Source organism: Papio anubis, chromosome 7, assembly GCF_008728515.1.
Source record: "Papio anubis isolate 15944 chromosome 7, Panubis1.0, whole genome shotgun sequence".
NCBI classification, from domain to species: Eukaryota; Metazoa; Chordata; class Mammalia; order Primates; family Cercopithecidae; genus Papio; species Papio anubis.
Window position 1 is genome coordinate 36,562,938 of NC_044982.1, and position 27,771 is coordinate 36,590,708.

General features: G+C 44.9%; 1 protein-coding gene across 14 annotated transcripts in view; it reads left to right on the forward strand.

Annotated features, from left to right (window-relative positions):
- The window catches only part of SLC8A3 (solute carrier family 8 member A3), a 140,082-nt gene that overhangs the window by 106,900 nt on the left and 5,411 nt on the right, over positions 1 to 27,771 (forward strand). For 7 of the 14 annotated variants that reach the window (XM_009211837.4, XM_017961287.3, XM_009211840.4 and 4 more), the window contains 4 exons: positions 13,125 to 13,231; positions 21,236 to 21,253; positions 24,962 to 25,086; positions 25,968 to 26,067. In XM_009211837.4, the coding sequence (XP_009210101.1) occupies positions 13,125 to 13,231; positions 21,236 to 21,253; positions 24,962 to 25,086; positions 25,968 to 26,067 (350 nt within the window). Of the gene's footprint in view, positions 1 to 13,124; positions 13,232 to 16,079; positions 16,184 to 21,235; positions 21,254 to 24,961; positions 25,087 to 25,967; positions 26,068 to 27,771 lie in introns of all 14 variants that reach the window. The other 7 variants (XM_017961291.2, XM_009211839.4, XM_003901983.5 and 4 more) reach the window with 4 other exon arrangements.

Here is a 27,771-nt window from a genome sequence, read left to right on the forward strand (position 1 = left end):
ATGTTGTGGAAACTCAAGACCTCTTAAAGCATACCCCTTCATCTATAGTTCTTCCGCAGACCAGACCACGGAATTCAGAAAACACTCTACCTGGTCCCAAACCAGCACCTGCCAAACTTCTCATCCTCTTCTGACCCTGTCCTGGGAATTAAGGAAAAAAAAATCATTTTATTGGCTGCTCCAGTTATAACTTAAACAGACAGACCATCATCAAATTAAGTGACATGTATAACTGCTTATTGTATGCCAGTTACTGTGCTGTGGGGTTTTGCTTCCATAATCTCATTTAATCCTCTCAAAAATGCTGTGAGGCAGGTTTTATTATTGCACTAATCTTAAATTAAGGAAACTGAGGCTCATAGAGATTCGCTAATTTGTCAAAAGTCCTAAAACATAATGACTGCATCCAGACATCTCTGATTCTAAGGCCTAAGCTCTTAATCAGTAATTGATCAAATGAATAATGATTTTCATGGCATCTATCATCGGAAAGAACAATGGAGAATATGCGTAACCAAAGTCATAACCAAATAAATGAAGTTGACAGCGGAGCCATGATTCCAGCCAAGGTGACTATTTTCATCCATGTTTTGAAGGCCAGGAAAAGGAGGTTAGACTTGTTTGGGAAGGGAAACAGGAGCTATCAAGGTGAACTTTTCCTAACAGTAGCCCGATAATAGTGCTCCGGAGGGAGTAGTATATGCAAGAATAGAGTCAGGGAGACCAGCCAAGTGTGTCTCAGCATCCCTAGCACAAATCACACACTAAGCATTAAGATGGGCTCTGCAGTTAGAAAGGCCTGGGCTCAAATTCTGGCTCTACCACTTACTGGTATTCATTAATCATTCATTCATTCATTCAACAAATATATATTGGGTATTGTCTATGTGCCAGAGACTGTGCTGGGTGCTGGCAAAGAACACAAACAAGGTTTCTGCTCTCACGGAGCTTTTGTTCTGATGAAGGAAACAGACCATTTATTGATAAACAAATAAATAAACAAGATACAGGGAAACAGAATGATTTGATGGAGAGTAGCTGGAGGGCCAAGCAGACCGGGCAGACAAGGTGGTGGTGACATGTAAGCTGAGACATTTAAAAAGAACCTGGTCGTGAGACCATTTGGAGAAGGAAAGCTCCAGGCAGAGGAAGCAGGTAGTGCAGAGGCCCTGAGGCAGGAATGAGGACGAGACATTTGAGAAAACAGAACAAAGGCAGGCATGGCCAGGCAAAGTGGGTGGTGGAAAAGTGGTAGAAGGTGAGTAGGGGAGTCAGGGCAGCAAGGTCAGGCTTTGCAGGGTTGATCAGCAGTTCTCACTGTGGTTCTGGAGCCAGCAGCATCCGTGTTACCTGGGAACTCGTTAGGAATGCAAATTCTCAGGCCCTACCTAGACCTGCTGAGTCACAAACTCTGGGATGGAGCCCCACATTGTGTTTTATCGAGCCCTCCAGATGATTCCGAGTATGCTAAAGTTTCAGAATTCCTCGGTTGGATTGTGCAGTTTCAGTTTTAATTTTAAGTGCAATGGGAACCTATGGAAGGTTTAAGTAGGGGAGCAGCATGTTACAACTTTCTTTTAAAAAATTGTTTTTAAGCACTCCAGCTGAGGGGAGAATGGACCATAACAGGCTAAGAGAAATGGAAGCAGGGAGATAAATTAGGTAGTTATTGCAAGAGGCCAGATAAGAAGAGAAAGTGGTTTGAGTAGAGTCATGTGGCAGAGAAGAGGGTTCCAAGCCAAGGGGGACCACGCTGACAAAAATAGGCGCACGCCACTCATGCAAGCCCGACAAGGCAGAAGGCAAAAGTGAGGGCCAGAGAAAACTGGGCAACACCTGTCCAGAGTGTAGTTCAAAGGCAATGTCCTCAAAGAAGACACTCCACCCTCCTCCCATTTCCTCCCTATTGTCTAAAGATAAGAAACATATGTGGCCTATGGCAAACCTTGGGCAGGCACATGTGAGCTGAGCTCTTGCAAAGGGCAGGTACTTCCTTTGGTGAGAGAGAAGACAAGGAAGGGCCTGTGAGGAGTGACAGAAGAGACGAACAGAGAGCCTGAAAGGCTGAGAATGTTGTCTGGCTTCCTGAAAGGCTTAAGGGGTTAGCTCTGGAGGGTGAACTAAAAGCCCTAATTATATTAAACACACACACACACACACACACACACACACACACACACGCACATAGACACAGTTGAAGGAGACCTGCAGTTTCCAAAAACAAGAGTTGTATTTTTTTTGTTCATGTCATGACCCATAACAATCTCAAAAGAGAAACAGGCTCTTGTCTTCCTTGTTTAGGCTTAGGAGAACCTGTAGTAAGTAAGTAGCAGCAGCGGAACTCAGACTCTGCTCTTTACCTGGTGTCATTCTGTCTATTACACCACAAGGCATCAGAGGACCACTAGAGTTGCCTCCCTAGGGTTAGGGTTAGGGTGAGGTAAATGAAGTGAGTCAGCAAGGGCAGGATAGGAACCTATCTTTATTTAACATTTTGATATTTTGTTTCTCATGGATTTGTTGCATTAATTCCAACTTTTAAAAATCATTGCATTAACATATTATTGATCTTGATTACTGAGTTTGTAGGTATACCTTTAAATGTTGCACCTCTGACTTACTAGTCTCACCCTGATCCCTGTCCTGGATCTATGCTTGTCTGTTCTATATCAGCCTCTTGCTTTGACCATAAGGATAACGTCAGACCTTTAAGCATAAAGGAAATAGGATTTCTGTCTCCCTTCCCCACCTTTGTGAAAATCTCAGCTTCTGCTTTTAAAGTCTATCTCCCAAGAAGTTTGCCTACTATGTTCCTTCCAAGGCCACCAGGTTCTGTGAAACTAGCAGCAGGCTAGATTGTCACATTAGCACGAAGGATCCACTATTCCTGCAGCCGAGCTGGGACAAGCACTTAGGCCCACTGCCTCCATCCCTTCAGTGGCCTGGGCCCTACATTGTCTCCAGGTGGCATAAAACAAGAATTTCCCCTTTGACTGGGAGAAGAAGGGAAGAACTCTGAATTGGAAAACAAGTCGTTTAGAATTCTCACAGGTGGAAATTTCTGACAACCCCTTTGGGATGCGCAATTCACACCCCAAATGGTGACAGTAGCTAACATGCAACCTGCAGGCTGTTCTGTCATCCAGTGCTGCTGCTCTGCACAACACCAGGGGGCAGCATTCTCATTGGCTTCTGTGTGCCTGGAGCCCAGTGCGGTTGTGCAATGCTGCAGCTCTGCTTTAGTGACGTCCCTGATTGGTTCAGTCAAGAAAATGTCTATAGAATCAGCTAATCTCCCATGCAGTTAAGTCTCTAATTGAAATATTTTCTCTGCTCAACCCAAGGACAGCAATCTTTCCTGGATTTGCTGTTTACAAGGATCTCTAGAAATTATCCACCAGAAATATGGGCTTTCTCAGAGCTTAAGTGGACAGAGAATTAGGGTGGAAGGCAGGGCGTTTTGACTGCATTTGATGCAAGTCCTGAAGAGCCAGCTCCTCTCTCTTCCTAATCATTAGAAGGTTTTGCTTGGACCCAGCGTTTCATGTGTATACAATACAAACTTCTCTCTTTTCTGCTTGGATCAAATTTGTTCTCTCAAAATGAGATTCCCAGCAGTGAGAGAAGACAAGACAGAGAGATCCAACATCTTTAAAGCCATGAATCAGATAACCAGCCACTTGTTCTCTTCAGTGCTGGGAAAAGACACACTGTTAAATAAAATGATTTTATAGATTCTTCTCACTGCCTTTCCAAGAAGGGGATTTATCAACTTCAGGGCACAGCAATCATTTATTCCCAGACCACTGGCATGCGTGTATATATTTACATCTCTTGACTTAGAAAAAAGAGAGAGTTGGAGTCATGAATATTCCTGTCTCCCCCACCCCAGCCGCCTTGAAGTGAGTCAGGACAAACTTGGGGCCCAAATGGAACTGTAAGTAACTGAGTCACATGCAGAGATGAAACCCTTCACAGGCTCACTGATATGAAGGTTGAAGATTAAATTCCCTTTTGAGAATAACTGGGCAATACTCATATAGAGGCTACTTTCGAGAAGGCCAGATCCTCCCTCTAATGTATAGTGCAATGTTCCTAACCCTCAGCCCAGTCCATCATACCCCCACTCACGTGAATACACACATAAGCAGTAATATAAAGCACTTCCCACTATAGGGCAGCAAAGAAGGAGGGAAATCTTCATTATGGAAGGGAGGAAGGAAGGAAAGAGGGAAGGAAGGATTCTTGGGGTGAGCAGAGGAATGACATGTTTGGGGCATAATGAAGAGAATTGAAGTGCAGAGTTTGTGTGGAAAAATTTGAAAAAATCAGGTGGCAGGCCAGGCGTGGTGGCCCATGCCTGTAATCCCAGCACTTTGGGAGGCAGGGCACAGTAAATGTCTGCATTTCTGGACAGTAAGATTCCAGCCTGAGCTGGGCACAGTGGGTCACCTCTGTAATCCCAACACTTTGGGAGGCCAAGGAGGGTGGATCACCTGAGGTCAGGAGTTTGAGACTAGCCAGGCCAACATGGCAAAACCCTGTCTTGACTAAAAATACAAAAATTAGCTGGGTGTGATGGCACATGCCTGTAATCCCAGCTACTTGGGAGGCTGAGGCAGGAGAATCATCTGAGCCTGGGAGGCAGAGGTTGCAGTGAGTCAAGATCATGCTACTGCACTTCAGCCTGGGTGACAGAGCTTTCTTTTTTTTTTTTCTCTCACAAAAAAAAAAAAAAAAGAAAGAAAAGAAAAGAAAGGAAAAGAAAAGAAAGGAAAAGATCAGGTTGCAGAGATGGATGGATGGATGGACAGATGGATGGACATTACAGAGAGTTTCCAACTCTTAGGATGAAGGATTAAGTCTTTATTCTCTAAGAAAGGAAGGGGAGAATAAAATTTTGTGATTTTAAAATCTTTTCTACCCTGTAGACCTACCTGACAAGGCGTGACAACCTTCAAAAAAAAAAAAAAAAGGCATCTACTTTAAAAGACTAATGTCCAAAAAATTAGAAATTCCCTCATTTTGCCCTGATCTTTGGGAAACAGAGCGAGTGATCCCTTTGAGGTTTTTGGCACTGCCTTGCCTCTGATCATACCCTGAATCCTAGGTCCATAATCATGCAGTTACCTCAGATGTCTCTTTCCCTCTAGCCACACGCTCTCCAGGCACTGGGAAAATGGATAATTAGGAGCGCAGAGGGGTACCCATGGGTTGTGATGCCCAGTTATAAACCCAGACATTTCAGAATTAACAGAATGAGCATCAAGTCCTCAAATATGTGGGTCTACATCCATAAACATGTCCAGCAGTCAGGTCTTTACGGTCAGTAGAGACAAAATATTCCTACACTTTCCCTAAGGGAAGCCACATCCTCAGTAGGTTATCTCTGATGAGTCCAACTAGTCACAGGTATGTAGAAGCTGCATGCAGTAGAGGGCTCAAAGGAGGGTCCAGAATAGATACCAAAGCAAAAGGGGAGTCTGTGCACGCTCTCACACACACCCTGAAACACTCTTTCTGTTCACAAAATAGATGGTGCAGGCTAGTTCCAAGAGATCATTTAGCTCAGGTTCCTGCCTCCATAAAATCAATAAGCCTTCCATATTAGTTGTCTGTTGCTGTGTAGCAAATTGTCAGAAACATAGAGGCTTAAAGCAATACCCATTTATTATCTTGTAGTTCTGTATCTCAGAAGTCCAGGCAGGCTTGACTGGGTTCTCTGTCCAAGGTCTCGCAAGGCTGAAACCAAGATGTCGGCCAGGCTGGGATCTTATCTGGAGGCTCTGAGGAAATATACGCTTCCAAGCTCATTCAGGCCAACAGCAGAATCCCGTCTCTTGTGGCTTGAAGTCAGAGGTCCCCATTTCCTTGCTGGCTGTCATCCAGGGGCCTCTCTTTGCACCTAGAGGCTGCCTATGTTCCTGTTCACAAGACACCCTTCATCTTCAAACCAAAGCAGCATGTTGAATCTTCCTTGTGGCTCGCATCTTTCTGGCTTTCCCTTCTTCTTTAGCCAGAGAAAGTTCTTTGCTTTTAAGGGCTCATGCAATTCAGTCAGGCCCGCCTGGATGATGTCCCTATTTTAAAGGTAACTGTGGTACCATGTAACATTTCAGGAGTGATACCTCAGCATATTCACACATTCCAGGGATTAGGGCAGAACATCTTTAGGGGACCATTTTAGAAACTCTGCCTCCCCACTCACCCATAATCCTTTTAAAAGCCAAATCTTGAAGCCTTTTTTTCCCCCAAAGACTTTTTTGAATAAGCACATTTTTGCCTCACTTCATCAGACACTTTGAGCAAACACTAGCATGTGGCAAAATAAGTTGTAAATCAATCAGAACTATTCTTTCCCACCATAATCTTTCTCAAACACATTGGGAGAATCTGACAGTGTTGGTGGTGTACCAGAGCAGACTCCTACCAGCTCGCAAGAGCTGACTTAAATGTTTAGTAATTGTACACATTGGTTGTTAAACTATTAGTAGCTGCTAGATGCAAAATCTTTAGAGCCACACTATCTGAATTCAGATCCCAGCTCTGTCACTTATTTAGTTATAACCTTAAGCAAGTCTCTTAACTTTTCTGGTCCTCTGGTTCTTCATGTGTGGGAATGGGGATAAAAATAGCACCTACCTCATAGGTCATTATGAATATTAAATGAGATAATATGTGCAGAGAAAATAGCACCTGGCCTGGCCTCTACCTATGTCATAGGTTAGTTGTGAGGATTAAATTACTTAATATAAGCAAAATGCTTAGAGCTCTGCCTAGCACAAAATAAGCACTACGTAAATATTAGTAAGTTAATTTGAAATGTGGTTTCTAGATCTCTCAACACCCTAGTCACCCTACTCTGGATGTACTCCAAAGTCCCTCTCAAGATGTAGTGTCCGAATTGACCTAATTAGTCCAGCGTTTGGCCGAAATGCTAGACTTTGACTCCAGCCCCTCATTGTTGACTGGCACTAGCATTCAAGCTGCTGCTCCTCTTTCCCTGGCTCTTTAATAGAGACAGAAAGACTTCTCCAAGGGATCTTTTGGTCATGGGCCAGCAGCATCCGCACAGGCTGGGCCCTTGTTAGAAAGGCAGGCTCTCGGGCCCCACCCCAGATCTACCCAATCAGAATCCACACATTAACAGGATGCCCAGGTGATTCATGTGCACGTTAAAGTTTGAGAAGCACAGCTTTCAGGGCCAGATGACACACTTATTTTAAAGAGAACACCAATTAGAGACCTTAAGCCTTCTCATGGAACAGGGGCCTTCCCCTCAGACCTTGGGAGAGGGGTCAGGGAAATGTCAGTGTTGGGTTGTTGGTGGCAGGCAGCGGTGGGGGGTTCAGTCCACGTTCAAAGAGCCAGAAACCTGGCAGGGGAATAGATGGGGCAGGGACACCCAACGGGGAAGATAAAGAAAACTACAAGAAGAACTCAGCACAGAGATGTGAGGCTTCTGAAAGCTCCCATGGAAAGGCTCGCAGCTCCTCACCTGCTCGGTCCAGCTGCCCCGGGTCAAGGCAGCTCTGTGAGCGTTAGCTGGCTTGGAGCAGCAGCAAGGATACATTTAGAAGTGATGAAAGGGAACCCTTCTTGACAGGGTAAAGAGTCATTCAGTAGAAATCAGGCGGGAAGAGGTCACAGAGTCAGACGCCCAGCCTGTACTCAGAGATTATTTCTGGCATGGGAGGGCTGAAGGGTTAGCAGGCCACCTACTCAAGACACAATACAGAGGCAGATCCACTTATTACCTGCCTGTGCTGCTGGGATTTCAGTGCAGAAATTCTGTGCCTCCTCACTGTGGCTGCAGCTTGGGAATGATATCCAGAGCTTACCCACCCACATAAGAAATAAGCTGTAGGTGTAATAGGAGGACATAGGCTAAAATCCCAGCTCAGCTGCTTAATAGCTGTGCGACTGAGCAAGTTACTTAACCTCTTTGAGCATCTGTTTTCTCTTCTTTAAAATGGAAGTAATAATAATTGGCCAGGCCCAGTGGCTCACACCTATAATCCTAGCACTTTGGAAGGCCGAGGCCAGTGGATTGCTCGAGCCCAAGAGTTTGAGACCATCCTGGGAAACATAGTAATACCCCGTCTCTAGAAAAAATACAAAACTTTGCCAGGCATGGTGGCAGGCACCTGTAGTCCTAGCTACTCAGGAGGCTGAGGTGGGAAGATCATCTGAGCCCAGGAGGTTGAGGCTGTGGTGAGCCAGATTATGCCACTGCAGTGTAGCCTGGGAGACAGAGTGAAACTATGTCTCAAATATAAATAAATAAAATAAAATGTAAGTAATAATAATATCTATGTTAATACAGTAGAAGTAAGAATGAAATAAGAGGCTGGGCGTGGTGACTTACATCTGTAATCCCAGCACTTTGCGAGGTCGAAGTGAGAGGACCACTTGAGCCCAGGAGTTCAAGACCAGCCTGGGCAACGTAGTGAGGTCCCATCTCTACCAATAATAATTTTTTAAAAATTAGCTGGGCATCGTGGCATGCACCTGTGGCCCCAGATACTCAAGCAGGAGGACACCCTAAGCACAGGAGGTCGAGGCTGCAGTGAGTCATGATCATACCACTGCACTCCAGCTTGGGTGACAGAGTGAGACCCTGTCTAAATAAATAAATAAATAAGAAGAATGAAATCAGAAAGTTCTTCTCATGGTTCTCTTGATGGTGAACACAATGTAAACATATGTATTATCTTAGAATTCTTCCTTCCTGTATAAAGAAGGCCTCCTCCAATGTATTAATCATCCATTCAACTAATAAATGCTGCTTACTCCCATTTTCACTCTAAAAGAACTCAATGGCTAAGGAGAACCCTTCCTCTTTGCAGTACCCTGAGGATCAGAGGCCTGATTTGAATGTCCTCAATGCAAAGGACTATTTTAAAAGGCCAGCCAGGCAGCCCAGACATGCATTTCCTAATCGTCTGCAGGTTGTTTGATAGAAGATCTCCCGGGAGCAGCTTTCCCCAGCAGCTCAGCCAGGTCTGTTCTGGGAACACTGTGTGCTTTGGCACCTCCCTCTGCAGAAAGCTTGGAGGAGAGGCAGGTGCAGGTCCTGGAGCCTCTGACGGCATTACTGGCTCTAGGAGTAGCTGCTCAGGATAATCTCTCCCCAAGACCATTAAGTAACTGCCACTATGCTGGAAGAAGAACTGGAAATGGGGAGCCCCCAAAAAAATTGAAAACCCTCACTTGAACCAGTAAGTTATATCCTGGGTTGCTGTTGGAGAGATCTTCCTTGGAGTAGACAAATGTGGTATGTTAAGTAAACTGGGGGTCTAGGTTTCATGATACTGGGTCTGCAGCTTCTTTGTCACACTGAGAATCCTCAGACATTCCATGAAAGTAGCCTTCAAAATATTTTTGTGTCTAATGACATATATTTACTGCAAAAAGATGAGTGGATTCATTTTATGAAGTCTCAGGTGTGTTAGAAATTCACCGTGAGTCACTCAGCAAGTCATGACTGAGGGCGTTCTGTATGCCAGGCACTGTGCTGGGCACTGGGACTACTGTGGCAAGTCAGATAGACAAGAACTTGCTTGATCTTGGACGTAAGCAGAGTGGGGTCTGGTTAGTCACTGAACGGGAGACTGCCTGGAAATACTGGATGCTGCAGGCTTTAAAAAAAAGACAAGTTCTCTGTACTTGCAAAGCTTACATCCTAACTTAGTAACTAACTAACTTCAGGTTGTGTTGAGTGCCCGAAAGTGGTAGAGCTGGGAGTCCTCTAGATAAGGTAGCCATGGAAGGCCTCTCCGAAGAGGTGATGTTTACTCAGAGACCCAAAGGATCAGGATAAGCGCAGACCCTTATGAAGAGCATCCCAGGCAGAGGGAATAGCAAGGGGATTGCCCTTAGGTGGGAAAGGGCTTGATTTGAGGACTGGGAAGACCAGTGTGTCTGGGGCACACAAGCAAGGGGAGGACGTTATGAATGAGGTCTGAGAGGTCAACAGTGACTGGATCATACAAGCTTCCATAGGCCATGGTCAGGGTTCTGTATGTGCTACAATTACAGGATGCATGATAGGACCTGGGTTGCATTTTTATAGTTAACTCTGGCTATAACGTGGGGAAGGGATTGAATACAGAGGGCAAAGACAGGAAGAGGAAAATGTCTTAGGAGGCTATTGCAAAGTCCAAGGGAGAGGCGATGGTGTTTTTTTTTTTTAGTGTTTGTTTTGTTTTGTTTTGAGAAGGAGTCTCACTCTGTCGCCTAGGCTGGAGTGCAGTGGCACAGTCTCGGCTCACTCAACCTCTACTTCCTGGGTTCAAGCAATTCTCCTGCCTCAGCCTCCCAAGTAGCTGGGATTACAGGCATGTGCCACCATGCCTGGCTAATTTTTGTATTTTTAGTAGAGACAGAGTTTCGCCATGTTGATCAGGCTGGTCTTGAGCTCCTGACCTCAAGCGATCTACCTGCCTTAGCCTCCCAAAGCATTGGGATTACAGGTGGGAGGCACTACGCCCGGCCAGGAGATGGTGTTTTGATCTAGGTCTTAAAGGCAGAAGGAAGGGTGGTAGTAAATTAACTGTGCTGGGGAAGAGAGGGAGGCCTGAGGGCAAGGAAAGAATGAGGGGTGATTCCAGGTTTAGGGACTTGGCAATTTGTTAGATGATGGTGCCATTGACAGAAATGGGAAAAAACAAGTTTGGAAAGAAAACTCAAGATCTGGCTGGTGACTCGTATTATACTTAAAGCCTCCTTTGTGACTTGAGCAGAAGTGAGAACTTTCTCCAGTGTTCAGGAGCTGGAAGGGATTTTTCTAGCCTCCAGGCAAGGTAATACCATAAGTCTCAACAGTGATGCCCTTCCTGGGAATGATCTCAATGGGAGAATCCTATACCCTGCCTCTTCCATTCATTCCTTGCTCCGATGGTGGTTCCAGCTGGCTAACCTAAGCTACTCTTGCCACTAGTTAACACCTGTCCTCATTTCTCTTGTCCCCACATAAGATGTCAATGGCATCTCTTGTCCCCACGTAAGATGTCAATCAAAATAGCACAAGTCATGCTATGTCACATGACATGTTGCCTGTCCAGCCCAGAGCTCGTTGCTGATAGGGGCATGGGCTAGATTTTGAGATAATATGGGGGTTGCTTTCTGTTACCACGCTTAACATTCCAAACCCCTGTAATAGTCCATTTAGGATTTATCATACTGTTTTATCCAAACCTTTCATGACCTGATTTCTATTTCCAGCTTGAACCACCTCTTGGTTCACCAACTGTACTTATTGAGTTCCCCTAGTTTTCTGACTTAATGGCTGAAGATGATAAGCTTTCCTTACACATTACTCTCAAACCACCAAACTGAGATTGTTGTTACTCTTAGTGATAATGGTTGCTATTTGTGAAACTTTTAATAGGGAACACAAACCCTGTCCAGCAATTCATGTAAATTATTTCATTTAAGAACACCACAAAGTAGGTGCTACTATTTGACCTTACACATGAGACTTGAAGAACTTTAGAGCATTGCCCAAGGTCACCCAGCTAGTGAGGGGTGGAGGCGGGATTTGAATCCAGGTCATCTGTCTCCATTACCTGGAAGAAGGAAGGCCAAAGCATCATGGCCTTTCACAAGTCGAAGAGCCACACTTTCTATGGTGGTGAGCCACATTTGTCCATGATTGGGGTGGGTGTGGCAAGTGATGAGGGCTTGGAGTCCGTGTGGTGGGGTGGCGGGGGCCAGGTGTCTTGGTAACTGCTGTGGCATTCACTTCAGGATCAAAGGACCAGATCTGATTCTGCAGGATCAACAGTGTGGGCACTGGAGGCTCCGTAGACATCCAAAGGTCTAATGGTGACTTAGGGAAGCCCAGGAGGGCAGGGAGGTTGTCCCCGTTTAGAATGTAAAGATTCCTATTTTATGAAAAAAGAATAAAAGGAGGTGCTGAAGGCCTCGGTCTCCTCCAACAAGGCCAGGTCACGGGGTAGCAGAGTCTGAAAGGGTGTGCAGACCCATGGCCACTGCCAAGGGCTCCTGCTCAGGTTTCCTTACTCCCACAACTGAGGGGAGACCCAGCTCCACACCCACCCACCTAGCAGTGTCTCACACCCACCAGGAGAGGTCTAAACATCTTCCCTGGGAACTGGTCCCAAAATGTCCCTGCAGTAAGCAACCATCTGGAGAGACCCAGGTCCACATCTGTTTTTAAAGCTCCAATAAAGAAACAAACAAAGGAAGAAAGAAGGAAGAAGAAATGCAGAACAGGGTGATTAAAATTGGCATATATTTTCAAATGTTTATATTAACAAAATAATACCTTTTAACATGAAAAGCAATACAATTGTGCTAGGCACAAGATCGTCGTAGGACTGAGAAAGGAATCGTAATTCTGAGAGCCCTAGAGTTAATGTGATCCAGCCGGCACATCCCTGTGACTGCAGAAGCCTGTTTGGAGACAGTGTCAGCAGCTTTCGAGGCCCGCTGTGAATTGCCAGAATGTGTGACATGAGCCAAATCCACCACCGCCCCGCCCCACCAACCCTCCTGCCAGCTCCCCTGAGATAGTCACTGCCATACAGAAAAAGAGAAGTTCTACTATTTCTGGGCAAGATTTCCACAAACCAGTTTGTCCCTTTCTGCTCTTATGAAATAAACCATTTGGATCAATGTCAGCTGATTGTAAAAGTCAAAAAAATTTCCCTTGTCCCAAAAGCAAGGCGGATAAGGAAGCAAACATAAGAGGACCTTCATGGCCGAGCCTTTATGTGTATGTTATTTCATTGCTCTCACAACTGCCCTGGGATGCTGTAAGCGTGATTCATCCTGTTTGTTTATCAGTTAAATTATTTGTCCAAGATTACGCAGCATATCCAGGATTAGAACTCAGAGCCCTTGCCTGTGAAGCTTGAGCTCTTTCTTTTCAGTCTTCAAATATGATCACGCCATGAAGCAGCACAAAGCCCAGGAGGAGCCCGGTGAGGCTGGAGGGGTCCACGGGCAGCCACTCTCCTCCGTGCCCCTGTGGTGTTGGTTGAAACTTGGACCTTTCTGAATCTTTTAACTGTTTCCTTCTCTTCCTGTTTTTGTCTCCTGACTGACTTGTCCCACACTCTACTCCTTGCTTATGATACTTATTTTTCCATCCACAGCAAAACAATTCACATCAAGGTAATTGATGATGAGGCGTATGAGAAAAACAAGAATTACTTCATTGAGATGATGGGCCCCCGCATGGTGGATATGAGTTTTCAGAAAGGTGTAGTACCCTGTCCTCCACACTAACACTAACATTCTTTTCTCCTCTTCTGTTTCTTCCTCTCCAAACCATTTGTCTCCTCCTCCTCTTATCTTCCACTTCTCTGGTTCCTTTTCCTTTGTCTCCTCTCTTGCTCTCTCTTCTGCTCTCTTTTCACTCCTCCCTCTCCTCTGTCCTCTCTCTGCCCCCAGCTCTGTCCTAACACCTGCCAGCCTGACACATGGCATCCATACAAGGGATGCTCAAGACCAGTGGTAATTTTTCTGGGATGAGGAAATGAGTATGGGGAAAGAAAGAGTCAAAATGCTGGGAGTATCATGTGCTTCTCCTGAATGGCTGGGTGTCTGGGGGGGAAGGGGGACCAGATAGCCCAGCACCAGGCAGAAGAGCAGCACTGACAAACAGGCTCTCAACACAGATTTCCACAGGGCAGTTATTCTCAGGGCTAAACTTAACAATCCCAGGAAGTTGAGAATCAATGGATTTGGATTATACTTCATTCCCCTCCCAAAAGCAGGCTTTAGGAGCCACCTTATCTGCCGTATTGCTACTATTAAGACTTGTTTCTCCTCCTGACTTTGAGTAAGCTGAAAGTACAAGTTTGAGTTCCAGATCTAGGTCAAATACCCATTTGTCTTCCTCTGTGTTTCCTATTAAGAACACCCAGGTGTGGGGGTGGAGAGTTACAATAGTGGTGGAGATCATCCTGACCCAAATGGAAGCTTCCCCAAGAAGTCCAGGGGGCTTCTCAGAGCGGATGGAACCTTTGCCTTCCACTTCAATGACCCCATACATCCCATGGCCTCCAATAGGCAAGTCAGGAAGTCCTTTCCTGAATAGATCATACTGTGGAGCAGGGAGCTGCCAGTACTGAGGGCAATGTTCCTTCCCCTTCCAAGCTGTCCCTCATGCCCTCCAGTCTATGCCTGTGGTCACAGAGCACCCCAATCCCATCCCACAGCAGAGTTCCTGCAGCGGAAAAACAGGCTCACACCTTGTAGACAGCCCTGGGGTCCCATATCTAGGGCCAACAGAAATATTCCCCAAAAATGCCTCTTGACAATCAATGAGCTTTGTCTTTTGTCCAATGAGCAAGGTATAAAAAGATGTCAAAAGAAGTACCCAAAGAGGTAATAAAAATGTACAGTCATGCATCACTTAACAATAAGGATACATTCTGAGGACCGTGTCCTTAAGCAATTTTGTCATTGTGGGCACATTATAGATTGTACTTTCACAAACCTAGATGGTATAGCCTACGACACACCTGCACTATGTGGGCCTATTGCTCCTAAGCTACAAATCTGTACAGCATGTACCTGTACTAAATATTGCAGGCAACTGGAGCACAATGGTATTTGTGAATCTAAACATATCTAGACATTGAAAACGTACAGTAAAAATATGGTAGTATATAGCCTTATGGGACCACTATTGTAGATGTGGTCTGTCATTGAGTGAAACGTTTTTATGTGGCATGTGATTGTACTTGTAAAGTACACTCTCCACAAATGCACAACAAGTCCTGTGCCTTACAAACTCCCTCAGGTCAGTCTACTACATTATAAATGGCAAAGCCAAGCACATCCACAGAAGGTAGCAGGATCATCAAAGGATCTGAAGAGACATTTAGGTAAATGCTCTTTACCCTTTAGAGCATTTAGTTCTTAGGCCTCCCCTCCCCCAATCTCCCCCCTGCCCCAAAAAAGAAGAAAAAGAAAAACAAAGCAGAAAATTACAATTCTGGCTCGCTAGTAGGACCTGCTGGCCACCATTGTGATTCCATGAAGGACCAGAAGAAACCACATAGGAAGAACCAGGCCCAAAAGGCAACTTCTCCAATGACAAAGAGCCAGTCTTTGGAGGGGAGTGAATTTCAAGGAAACTTTTCTTCCCTGGGTGATTTGTTTTTAAAAGATGCTCTGTTTTGTTGAGATACCCAGAGATGAACAGAAACTTCCATCACCTTGTGCCCCAGATCCATGATAATTCACATTGAGGAAACCAGTTTGGGGACACATCATCCCTAAGTGATAGAAGCCCAAAGGTGATTTAGAATTTGATGATTTACATCATTTTCTTCACATTTTCCCAGAAGTGCATCAGCTGTAAATAGTAAAGGATTCCTATGTCGTATTGTGGTTAATACATATTTATTTTAGTTCCCACCACTGAAACCCTATGAGATAAAGAATGAGAAGATCACACAATTCTACCTCCCTTTCTTCTCTCTCTCTCTCTCTCTCTGTCTTCCTCTTCTCTTCCTCTCTCTGGTTTCCCTTCCTCATAAATACTTTTCTTTTAAAATTTTCTTTCTGAAACTCACAATGGAAGTGAGTATAGACACAAAGAAGGGACACAAACCCTGGGTTCTGCTGACATATTTCCTGTTGTGGGAAGACCCTGGGTCATTTCCAGTGGGTCAGTAGTTTACCTGTTGCCCAGAGAAATGCCACTGTTACCATGTGACACCCAGTGGAATGTGCTGCCCGACTCACTTCCTACTAACTGTTGGCAAGGTCTAAAATGACTGCACACCATTACCTGCCTTCTGCCTTCTCATCCCCTCCTGTCCTTCTGGCTCCCTTCCTTTGCCCACCTTTCCTTGCCTCCTGGCTCCCTGCCCCTCTCACCCATAAGAACAACTATGACCAAGGAGACAAGAAAAGCTAAGACCATTTATTACCTGAGAACAACACAATCCACCATGGTCCTGTCGAAAGCCACCATGGTGGGACTGGACTGCATGTGCCAGGAATGATGGGGAATGATTTTAAAGGCTGTGCTCCAGGTGACCAACCAATCTACCGACCCAGTCGACACACTCTCTCTCTTGTTGTCCCTACAGGAAAACCATAAGGGTTAAAATAGTAGATGAGGAGGAATACGAAAGGCAAGAGAATTTCTTCATTGCCCTTGGTGAACCGAAATGGATGGAACGTGGAATATCAGGTGTGAGATTCTTTAAAAACAAAACAACAACAAAAAAATAAAAATTAAAAATTAAAACAAACTGAAAAACAACAAGAAGAAAGAAAAAGCAACTATATTTTTGTCTCCCTCCTTTTCTTCCCTTCTCCTCCTTTCTCTTTTTGACCAATGGATTTTTTTATTCTTTTCCCTCCTGTATTCTCGCTCTCACCCTGTTTCGGTATCATCTCTGCCTTCTTAGCCTTAGCTTATTCCAAATTCCTCCTTTCCCGCCTTCTGGGCAGCACTGCAGCCTCAACTCCTCATTACCCTAATGAGTTATTTCCCTGTTTTGCTACAATTTTACAATTATTCAATTGCCATGGGCTCCTGCACTCTCCCCCACTCCACCCCTACACTGTAATCTGTAAATGTGAAAATTCCTTGGTGGATGGGGAGGAGAAGAAAAAGAAAGGAATGTGATGCGGTGCATGCCTGTTTCCCTCCCTGCCTTCCTCCCCTGCCCCCCTCCCCCACTCTTTAGCCTGGATTGAATGTGGGAGGGTCTGGGATGGGGGGTGGGGCTTGGGTTGCAATGATGCTTTGACAGTTTTCTGCTGCATTCCCCAACTTCCTTTGAATGCTTGGCAGGTTATTCACTTGTGGAGTGGCCCATAGGCCCCTCTGCCCTTCGAGGAGGTAAGTGTATTGTCTGACTGTTTCACAGTTGGGCAGACCGTGGCATGGGAAAGTGTACCAGTTGTCAGAGGCCACGGCTTCTGAGAGCTCTCGGAGAGAGAGTTGACTTCTGAAGTAATCATGCAATCTGGAACCCTGAGCTATTCTTCCTCCTCGGGACATCCCACCCCATCCCATTCTGTGTTTGTTTCTAGCTCAAGGTTAAGTGCCTTATTCAGGCTACTTTGGGAGAATGCAACCTCTAAAGCAGAAAATTGAGAGTTCCCGAAGGGAAGGAAGTAGTTCCAGGTATGAAAATTCCCGTAGCCAGGGGCCCCAGAAAAGGACTGACATTGGGTAGGCCTGGAGTGTTGACTTGTGGCTTTTCCAATAGAAGAGACTCTAAATGGTGCAGTTGGTGCTGATCTCTGAAAGACAGGTATTGGAAGGTTCACAGACGTCTGCCTTTGTTTGGCATCTGCAAGTGAACATATCGCCCGGATCCCAAGGTAGCCCTCACCCCACACTGGAGAAGTGGCCTCATCTCCTGCTTTCCTTAGGACGTGCCTCCGAGAATACCTGCCAGGGGCTCTTCCCTCAGGGGATGATTATGTTGCAACCAGGGTAGGTATAAGGAAGGATTTCTTCCCTTGAAGAAAATGATTGGAAGCCACTACTTTGAATGTGTTGGAGGCATAGATGTGGAAATAGGTTAGGGTGCTCCTGGGAAATAGCAAGAGGACATTCATACTCCCATTCAGAGATATGCTGCTGGGATATGCTGCTGGGAGCCTCCTAGCAAATGGAGCAGTGAAATCCACCTGTTTGTCAAAAAGGTGTGATCATACTGCAACTAGTTCATATTCATGTGACGAAGAGCAGCATAAAACTTTCCACAAGAGGACAGATCTAAGAGATTCAGCAACAACATTCCCAAAGGATCCTCTACAGGCCTTTTCAGTGTGACCGGTCAGTTCTCATTGTCTGCTGGGGACTCTCCTGCAGAGCTGACCACTTCCGTGCCTGCACTGGTTTGGACATACCTGTTGCTCTAGGGGCAGAACTCTTCTCCATTTTCCATTGCTGGTTCTCTTCTTGGCCACTCAATAAAATGTTGCCCTCAGCCTGACTACCAAAGAGTGCTGGAAGAAAGAAATTATCTCTGGTTCCATTGTTTTCCACATTGTATTATTGCCCAACTTCCAGTTCCTGCCACCAATAATATTCTCAGAGGTTGCTTCAGCACCTGTTCTACCTCATTGCCACCTCCCTTGAGCATTTATTCCACATATTCATAATTGGTTGGAAGCAGCAGATACCCAAGGCCAATTGTAAGTCACTTTCATCACTTTCCACAGTCCAAGCTACTTAGATGCAAATGAAAGCAGCACAAAGGATTGTACAGCGTACAGGAAGGAAGGCAGTGGCCCCAGACAAGAGGAAGAGTTGGAAGTCCATATATGCCTTTATTCCACCAGTAAAGAGGGTCTTCTTTTATGCCTCCCTTAAAAACCTCTACCAACAGCAGGACAGAGAGTGACCCAAGGTAAGTCTTCAGGAGACCTAGATAAATGCAAATGTCTATGGCTAATCCCCATTTGAGGACATCTTCCTATTTTGCACTGGATTCTTTGTCCAGGGAAATGTCAGCAACACCCTGGTGGAGGGAGTAGGTGAGAAGACAAGGATTTCAGCAAGCTGCCTGTGTGATGTGCCTCCAGATCTCCCGAGTGACCAAGATGCCAGATGAACCGTGCCAACAAGAAATGTGTCAATTTCCCAGCTGCCTATTTTATTGTCTACATTTTCTAGGGAGTTAATTTCCAGTTTCTTCAGTCCTTCCCGTATTTTGACATTAGACCATAAGGTGAAAGGTCATAAAACCTGATTGTCTAGACTCAGAAGCAAATGGAAACCCATCCAAATTTCCAGAATTCCCCGCTGTTCTCAGAGTGAGAGACAGAACAGTGGAAATTGCTTTTCATTATCACTACTGCATGGGAGAGTCTGAAACATTCAGAGTGGCATAGTCTCTGCATGGTCAAAATGACAATTGCATTAAAAAATGAAAGACTGGTTTTGAAATAGGGGACTCTATTTTTGGCAAACAAAACAGACTTCGGAGTTGAGATCAAAAGCTCTGGATGAGCTGGGAGTTGGAAAAAAGGGAGACTAAATAGGAAACACAGTTGCTCTGGAGTCTAGAAGTGGAATTCTGAGAGCAACACTGAGCAACATAATCAAAACTGTTGGGCCTGGGCCTGGACATTGGAAGCCTTGGGGTGGAAAGGAAAGCACTGTCTCTCTCTCTCTCGAGAATGGGACCTGTTTGGTCCTCCTTTTTCCACATCCATGGGCTCATCTTGACAAGCTGCCCAGATGCTTCCTAATTACTCACCATGCTACGCTCTTTCCAGCTTGTCCCTGGAGTGTCTGAGCAGGAATAAATGACTCTCACCTGACCTGGGAGATCAATACAGGGGAAAGTTCAGCTCTAGCTTCTCTCATGAGCAGCAGCAGGAAAAACACCCTCGAGGTATTGTGTCAGTCAAAGCTGGCCTACCCAGATCTCACTGACCCGTCTATAACTGCTAAGCAGAGAGTCTTGGATTCATGGAGACAATGACCAGAGAATGATGGAATTCCAGCCGACTGCAGGCCTTCTCACTACTCTAGGGATGGGCCAGATGTTCGGTGGCATGTATGAGTGAAAACCAGGGCATCAGGGACCTTTCTGGAAGAGCTGCCTTTGTCTGGCCCACCTGTGTTCATTTGTGTGCTGGGATCTCTGATCTCCCCTGGAACTTGGGGGCCAGGAGGAGCTCTTCCATGCAAACTCCTGGAAGGAGCAGAATAAACAAGCTTTTGCTTATCTATCTATCTATCTGTCTGTCTGTCTATCTATCTATCTATCTATCTATCTATCCATCCATCCATCTGCCTATATATATTTATCTATCTCAATGTAGTGAGGAAAATCATTGATCCATTAACCTTTGGAATTCTACATGGGAGATACCTAAAAAAGTGAACTGCCTTGTTTATGTATCATGCAGACTCTGGATCCACATATGTCTTAGTGGCTGTGAATATAGGATGATTGATCACAGGCCTGAGTTGCATTCCTGCAGATTCTTAGAAAAAAAAAAAAATTCACAGACATGTCCCCCCTGGTTCCCCCACAACACACACTCCTTCCTCAGCAATCTCTATCAGTCACCAACCACACCACGAATATGTGGCAAGCTCTTCCCAGACCTTTATCTGAGAGCCAAGGAGTGAGGGGCTGTACTAAGATACCATAGAAATGAAAATGTGGTGTGTCACAAGAGTTTCCTTAATTCTTAGATCTTAAACCCTAAGAGGGTTCAGCATAAGTACAAATTCAAGGACTAAAGACAACCTGTATTGGGTGTGTCTTTAACTCAGTTTCCCAATCCACATAGGGACCTGGCATTTGTCATCTCCCATCTATGTAAAGCTGTTGGTATGACTGTTTCTCTGTTCCCGAATACCTGGACTCTGATTTAGCCTGTCCTTTCTGAAACAGAAAGATCACCCAACCAGAGATGCAGCACCATGAGATCTATGGAAAAGACAGTTGCCAAAATAGACAGCAAACAGCCAAACTTAATTGAACACTACCACATGCAGGGACTTTGCTTAGCAGAGGTGATATAAAATGGCAGGAGCCCATAGCCCTAACACCCAGGATAGATCTATAGTAAAGACAAACCATTCAAGGAAAACATTCTGCAGGACTTACGTTTTTGCTAAGTCATCCTTTTAGGGGAAGTCAAAGTTCTAGTCAACATGGTAGCTAGGAAGGCATTTGTGGTCATGGAAACCTTATGGGTACTGAGAAGCTGAGCATGAGTTCAGCTAAGTCGTTAGGGATGGAAGACATCCCTACTCTTCTACTCTTACACAATGCTACCCATTTCCTTGAGCTCCCATTCAAGCCCCATGGTCATTTTTACCACTGATAAGTTAGCCACTCTGGCAGGGTTGCAACTTACATAGTTTTCATGATAACTGGATTCTCACTCCTTTTTTTACAGAATGGATGTGATAACCTGATATCCTACACAGTCATGAGTGACCAACCCACCTACTTGGTTCCCCATCCTCATTCCTCCATTCCTAGCCCTTAGGGCAGCCGGGAAAGCATGGGAGCAAATGCCCTCACCAGGGACCTGGTGCTCAGCAGTCTCTCTGGTGGCTCACACCTCTTGCTGCTGCTCTGTGCATGCTCCAAATCTGCTTTTTGCATGTGGCTGCTGAGCTCTCACCTGCTAAGCTCACTGCTTTCCTTATGCTGCCAGCAACCACAAAACCTGGGAATACTTTCAAGATGGGACCTTAATGTTCTTTCCTTTTCTTTCTTCCACTTGTCTGGTATCCATTTGCAAACAGTGCTCCTGTTATCTCCAGGTAAGAGGTGTCTTGTCCCCCTCTTTTCTTTCCACTTCTTGCCAGTGCCATTATTGGTTTAAGACCAATGTCCTTTGATTTATTGAATAGGAACTGCAGGCTCAAGTTAACCTGACAATTTCTCCCAAGGACTGGGAGATTTATTTTCCCACATGAAGCAATTATGAGAAAGCAATTGTGAGGAAGGCAATTCCTTGAGCATCACTTCTGTCTGTGGATATGGGTAAAAGCATAGCTGATCCTCTCCGGGACCAGGAAGAGAAATTAAGCTTACCAAGGAGATGGTGGGTCATAGACTTCTCCTGGGTCTTAATTCATCTGCCATCTCATGTTGTGGGGGAGGAGACAGTGAGATTCAGAGCTGGAATCTCCTAACGTAATTGTGATAGGATTTGAAAAAAAAAAAAAATGCTTTAATCCCAAGGGCTCCAGGGAAAATCAACAAACCTGCTGTGAGAATAGGAAAAGCAATTTTTAAATAATCTGGAATTTTACCAGTCCTGGAGCTCTTCCATCTCATCACAGCTGAGCCTTAAATTGCTAGAATTTTGGTTCATTTGTCATTGACCCTTAAAGTCCTATGTGCCATAAACAAGATGAATTAGGATGGGGGGTTGGGGCAGTGTTCTGGCCGGAAAATATAAATTTTAGAGAATTTAGTTTGGAGAGATTCTCATGCAGAATCTAGATGCTGTAGAGGACATGCACCTACTTTGAAAGTATGCTTGCGTGAGTGGAAACCAATCATGAACAACATTCAACTTCATGAGCAGATATGAAAGCATTTTCAGCATGTCTAGCAATACTATAACTCTTTGTGCAAGCAGAGTGGCCTACACAAGACAGTTTCAGTATATTTTAAAAGAACATCTTACATTTCATCAGTTCTTTGAACACAGAAAAAAAAAACGTTAAGGTCACTTAAGAGGCAAAACATCTTACAGAGTTCATTGGTATTCAATATCACCTACAGGCTACATCCTGGGTTCAGGAAGGGGTGGTGTACATAGTAAGGACATTTGCCTTCTGGGAGCCTTAAACAAAAAAAAAATATAGGTAACTCCTACATTTTTATTTTGTGGAGAAAACACAATTACTCCAGCTTCCTTGGCTTTTTGCTTCTTTTTTATACCAACAAGATAAGGGCTATCCCCAACCCTCTGTTCTTCACTCTTCTCCCAGGGTATTGATTTCCTAGCACTGGGTTTTTCTTCTCCACTTCACTCATCCTCTTGCCTATGAAGGTATGTAAGCCTTCTTTGTTCCAACTGTTTCCTCCACCCCACCCCACATATATGCATAACAAAGATTGTGATTTAAGTTTCTTTCTACTTTTAACATATTTGCAAACATCAATAGAAGCTAAAATGGGAAAAAGGAAATGTTTCTTTTCCTAGCTCTTTCAATCTGCAGATCTTTAATTTAGGAGCACTTGATTAGCCTTTCAACCCGTTGGAAATCTCAAATCCTGGTTTTAATTTTCCTAGGTGGACAGGCAAACATGATTAATGTGCCTGGTGGTGAAAGACAGAGAGTGAATATGTTCATTCTGAGCCACCCTCTCAAGCTCAGGCACCTTGCAGGAAGAGCACCAGCTGCATCACTCTGCGGAGTGTTCACAACGTCCTATTCTTGCCTGGCCTGGCAAGCTCTTTGTCCTTCCAATATTTGTTCAATCTTCCATCCTATTCATGTTCTATCTCTCTCTCCCCTTCCAGCCTCTCTTCCTGTTCCTAGAACTGAGAGTTTATTTACTCAGTCTGAATATCTAGATCACCTGCCATTTATTCTTTTTACTTGAAATTCTGAGGAGTCACATAAACAAGTGATCAGAATCACTATGGTCCTCTGAATTGGAGACTTATAATTCTCTCAAGAAATAAACAAAATTTGAATTTAAAGGAATGATTGTGACAAAAATAGAAAAAGGCAGGAATTATTGCCAAACCAAGAAACTAGAAACTAGAATTAACTTAGAGACGTGTGACTCAGTCAATTAACAAATATATACAGAGAGCCTCTGTGGGACTGTGGGAGATCCAAAGATAGAGGACTGGTTATTTGCCAATGGGATTTTTTGCAGAAAGCTAGATGGAAAAACTGACTGTCACCACAGGGGTGGGTGCACAGGTCAGTAAGTAGATCAATATCCTGCCAGATGGATATGGTGCTAGATTGATAGGTGGACAAGGGGTTAGACAGGTACATTTATATGTCACTGGAGAGCTTATTATATTGGTATAAAGTTATTGTGTCACATGTAAAGTATGACATGGGGGAATTGAGGAGGAAGGAGTGGAATAAAACTGTCACTGCTAAGATAGGCATTATGATATGGTGCTTAAACCTGCAAGTAAAGGAAAAGAGTATGGAATCTGTGTGTCTTTTTCTAAGAGCTTTTTCCCAGAGTAGCTTGCAGTCTGGCTTCTAGGGTTGCTGACCTCATAGCCAGAACCCTAGATTCACCCAGATTTACCTTCAGAATTAACTAATTAGAGACTCAAATTCAATAGACTAAATGAAGTCAGGCTGCTAGAGGATGTCTGCTGACTTGGAAATATGCAGAAAGACATGGATCCTTGAGAAAACATTGTTTCCAAAAGTGGCCACCAGCACTAGAGGAAGGACAGCACCACGGACAGCTCCCAGACAGTTTAGGACTGCCTTCTGTGTTTGGTGTCCGAAACACTGAGCAAAACAGCGAGCTCAGGAAGTCTCCGTACACTCTCATACCATCTTCCTGCAGGCCAACTAAGAAAATTCTTACATAAAATATAGGGCTCTCTGTTTGGTAACTTAAACCCTTGGCTTACAGTCTTTTCAGTGAATTTCTTTCCTTGCAAACTCGAGAGCTGGAGTCTCATGACTCCCCTTGCTTCACCAATTCCCCAGCTAGAGAGAAAAGACCTTCTTGGCCTCTGACCCATTTTGTCCTTGAGATTATCCAAGGACTACAGGATTCCCCTGGGAGGTTTACTGTGTGGAATGAAAACAATTAAGGAGCTGAATAAAAGAATTAATTGATTGTGAGAATGTGGACTTGGATGGGAAGATGTTTAAATGAGCTCTGAAAGAAACAAGCTGCCAAGAGCAATTTTCTAATCAAAGGGGAATAAAAAGATTCAATCTCTATTTCACTCTAATCCAGAAAACATGTCTTCTTGGAGAAGTGGTCTTAAAATGGACTCACCAGCCAAAGTGGGAAAAAAAAAAAAAAAACTGTTCAACATGAGAAGGGACCATTGGTAAATGAGTCAAGATGCTGTGAAACCAGTAGACATTTCCTTGGAATAAATGTGCTTCTGCACCTTCAAGAACTCTTACAGGAAGTGGTTGAACAAACAGGCCCAACGGTTCAAAATAGTTCAGAGTCAAAACACTTGCCCTTTCTTCCCAGTTCCCCAACATCTCACTGAATGTCTTGAGAACTTCACTTGATGCTATTTCTCAGGAGACCTTTGGATCAGGTTGTCCACCCACATATAAAAGAGAAAGAGGAATGCTTATCCCAGCCTGCAAGGCACATTCTCATGGTCTGATTATAAAGTGTTTAGTACTTCATAAAAAGAGGCACTAAAAATATATACAAACTCCCCATTCCCAAGAGTTACTTGCTTTATACCCACTGCCCATGTCTAATACTCTGAGCTGTATCCTTTCAGGAAATGGAAAAGGTGTTAAAGTGAGTCCGATTTTGTTTTGTTGCAGAGTTGACAGACAGGAAGCTGACTATGGAGGAAGAAGAGGCCAAGAGGATAGCAGAGATGGGAAAGCCAGTATTGGGTGAACACCCCAAACTAGAAGTCATCATCGAAGAGTCCTATGAGTTCAAGGTCAGGCAAACAGTGAGGTCTAATTGAATAATAAATAAATTAAAGTGGGAGGCAGAAGACCTGGGGTGTTTTTTTCCACTTTCACTAGTGAATATGTGAAGTTGAAACTGAACAAATCACTTACTCACCCCAGGTCTCAGTTTCTCCATTTGTAACATGAAACAAATAGTGCTGGCCATATGTATGCTAGGAATATTGTGAGGAAACATAACATAGAATGTGAAATAAGTGGGCTAGAATGTCCTGAGATGTATTATCACTACTGTTTAGCTGTATTTTTAAAGCAAAAATATTAAAACTCACTACTACAGGGCAAGATATATTAACATCATTATTATTATTTTTTATTGTATTACTCTAAATAGCCAATTTCAAAAGTCACAACCAGGCCAGGCAGCGAGGGACTCACACCTGTAATCTCAGCACTTTGGGAGGCCGAGGTGGGAGGATCACTTGTGCCTAGGAGTTTGAGACCAGCCTGGACAACATAGGGAGACCCCATCTCTACAAAAAATAAAACAAAATGAAGATCAGCTCGGCATGGTTGTACATGCCTGTGGTCCCAGCTACTCAGGAGGCCGAAGTGGGAGGATGGCTTAGGTCCAGGAGGTTGAGGCTGCAATGAGCCATGATTGCACACTGCACTCCAGCCTGGGTGATAGAGTGAGACCCTGTCTCAAACAAAACAAAACAAAAAGATAACAACCAAAAACAAAGGGAAATAGAAGGATTGCCTCAAAAGAGATCGCCCAAGGCCATTCCATGCATAACTGTCAGAACACCCTGGAGACAGGGCATCTTTCATCCCTTTGAAGAACCAGACTCCTCATTGGTTCTGAGCATTCTAACCTCATGGTTCCAAGTTTTTCTCTTCCTAACAGACTACGGTGGACAAACTGATCAAGAAGACAAACCTGGCCTTGGTTGTGGGGACCCATTCCTGGAGGGACCAGTTCATGGAGGCCATCACCGTCAGTGCAGGTGAGAAGCGTCTCAGGCTGGCCTTGCTGGGAGAAGCAGGCAACCTCTGAGAAGGAAGCATAAAGCCACGTTAACAGTCGGCCGGCCGGGCGCGGTGGCTCAAGGCTGTAATCCCAGCACTTTGGGAGGCCGAGGCGGGTGCATCACGAGGTCAGGAGATCGAGACCATCCTGGTTAACATGGTGAAACCCCGTCTCTACTAAAAATACAAAAAACTAGCCGGGTGAGGTGGCGGGCGCCTGTAGTCCCAGCTACACGGAGGCTGAGGCAGGAAAATGGCGTGAACCTGGGAGGCGGAGCTTGCAGTGAGCCGAGATCGCGCCACTGCACCCCAGCCTGGGCGACACAGCGAGACTCTGTCTCAAAAAAAAAAAAAAAAAACAAACCCGTCGGCCATTCCCTGGGCAGGCCTGTATGTTCAGTCTTCCCAGCTCTAGTCCTAGGTGCCTACTGCCTCACTGGATCACTTTGGAAAAGAATCGTGGCGTAACTGAAAAACATGGCTATCTCTGGTTTCAAATCCTTGCTCTGCTGTGTGAAGTGGAACAATGTACCCTCTCTGACCTCAATGTCCTCATCCCAAAGGGGAACTACTGCTACCTTTCTCAGAAAGGTAGAAAAGTACAGAGTCTTGTGTAAAATCCAAACTCAATAAATTCTGATTTCTGTCATTCTTCCTTTTCTTTTGTTTGGTCCCCCTCTTCTGTAAAATGTGGGACAATTCTGATTTAGAGATGTGGGAGTTAGGAGTTTATAAAATGTGTTGCATTGACTCTCCAACAAAACACCCTGGATGATTCCAAACCCCACCCTCGGCATTTACTGACAGGCTCCCTCAGTAACGACCCACAGCACAGCCAGGAGTCCTAGCAGCCTGTGGGGACTGCTGGTTGGAACATGGACGGAAAGGGTCTCCCAACCACCGTCACTATCACCTCAGCACCACTGAGGCCTCCTTGCACTGCTGAGCACTACTGGCCTTGTATTTTATTGAGAGGCTTTGTTGTCATAGCAACCCACAGGGTCATATCCCCAAGGCCCCAGAGCCAGAGCAAAAGGACAGCCAGGAAGAGAGGTTTGCTGCTGCTGCTGCTGCTGCCCCACTTTTCTCACTGCCTGCTTTAGATCTTTCTAGCTCCCCCTTCTGATGACCTGACTGTGCCCCTTTGAGACAATACGCGGAATGTAGGCCACATCATCTATCCCGCTCCTTTTACAAAGGAGGGGCCTGGGGTTCAGAAATAAGAGATTATTTACCCCAGCTTACAGATTTTCTTCATGGCAAAGCTGGAATGAGAACCCAAGTGTTCTGACTCCTGTTCTTTCAAAACCCAGCTTCTACCGGTTATGCCAAAACATGACAGAGGTTGCCGTTGGCAAGGCACAGGCATGCCTCAGCACACCCTCCCCCACAGGGCTGCTGAGTGGGCAACTCTGCCCACATTCCTGGCAAGGACAATCAAGGTCCATCCTGCTCTTTCCCATGAGATATTTGGAGGATGGCACTGACTCTGCAGTATATTCTCATGATCTGGAATGACAGCCATCCCTCAGGGGACAGATAATGACCAGAGCCACAATGGTTACTGCAGCAGTCAAGTCAGAAAATTTGAGAGGAGCCCTGCTGGTGTCCAGTGAAGAGTGGCCATGCTGAACTGATTTCACTTTTCTTTGCCTAGACAACAAAATGCAGCTTGTGCGTTC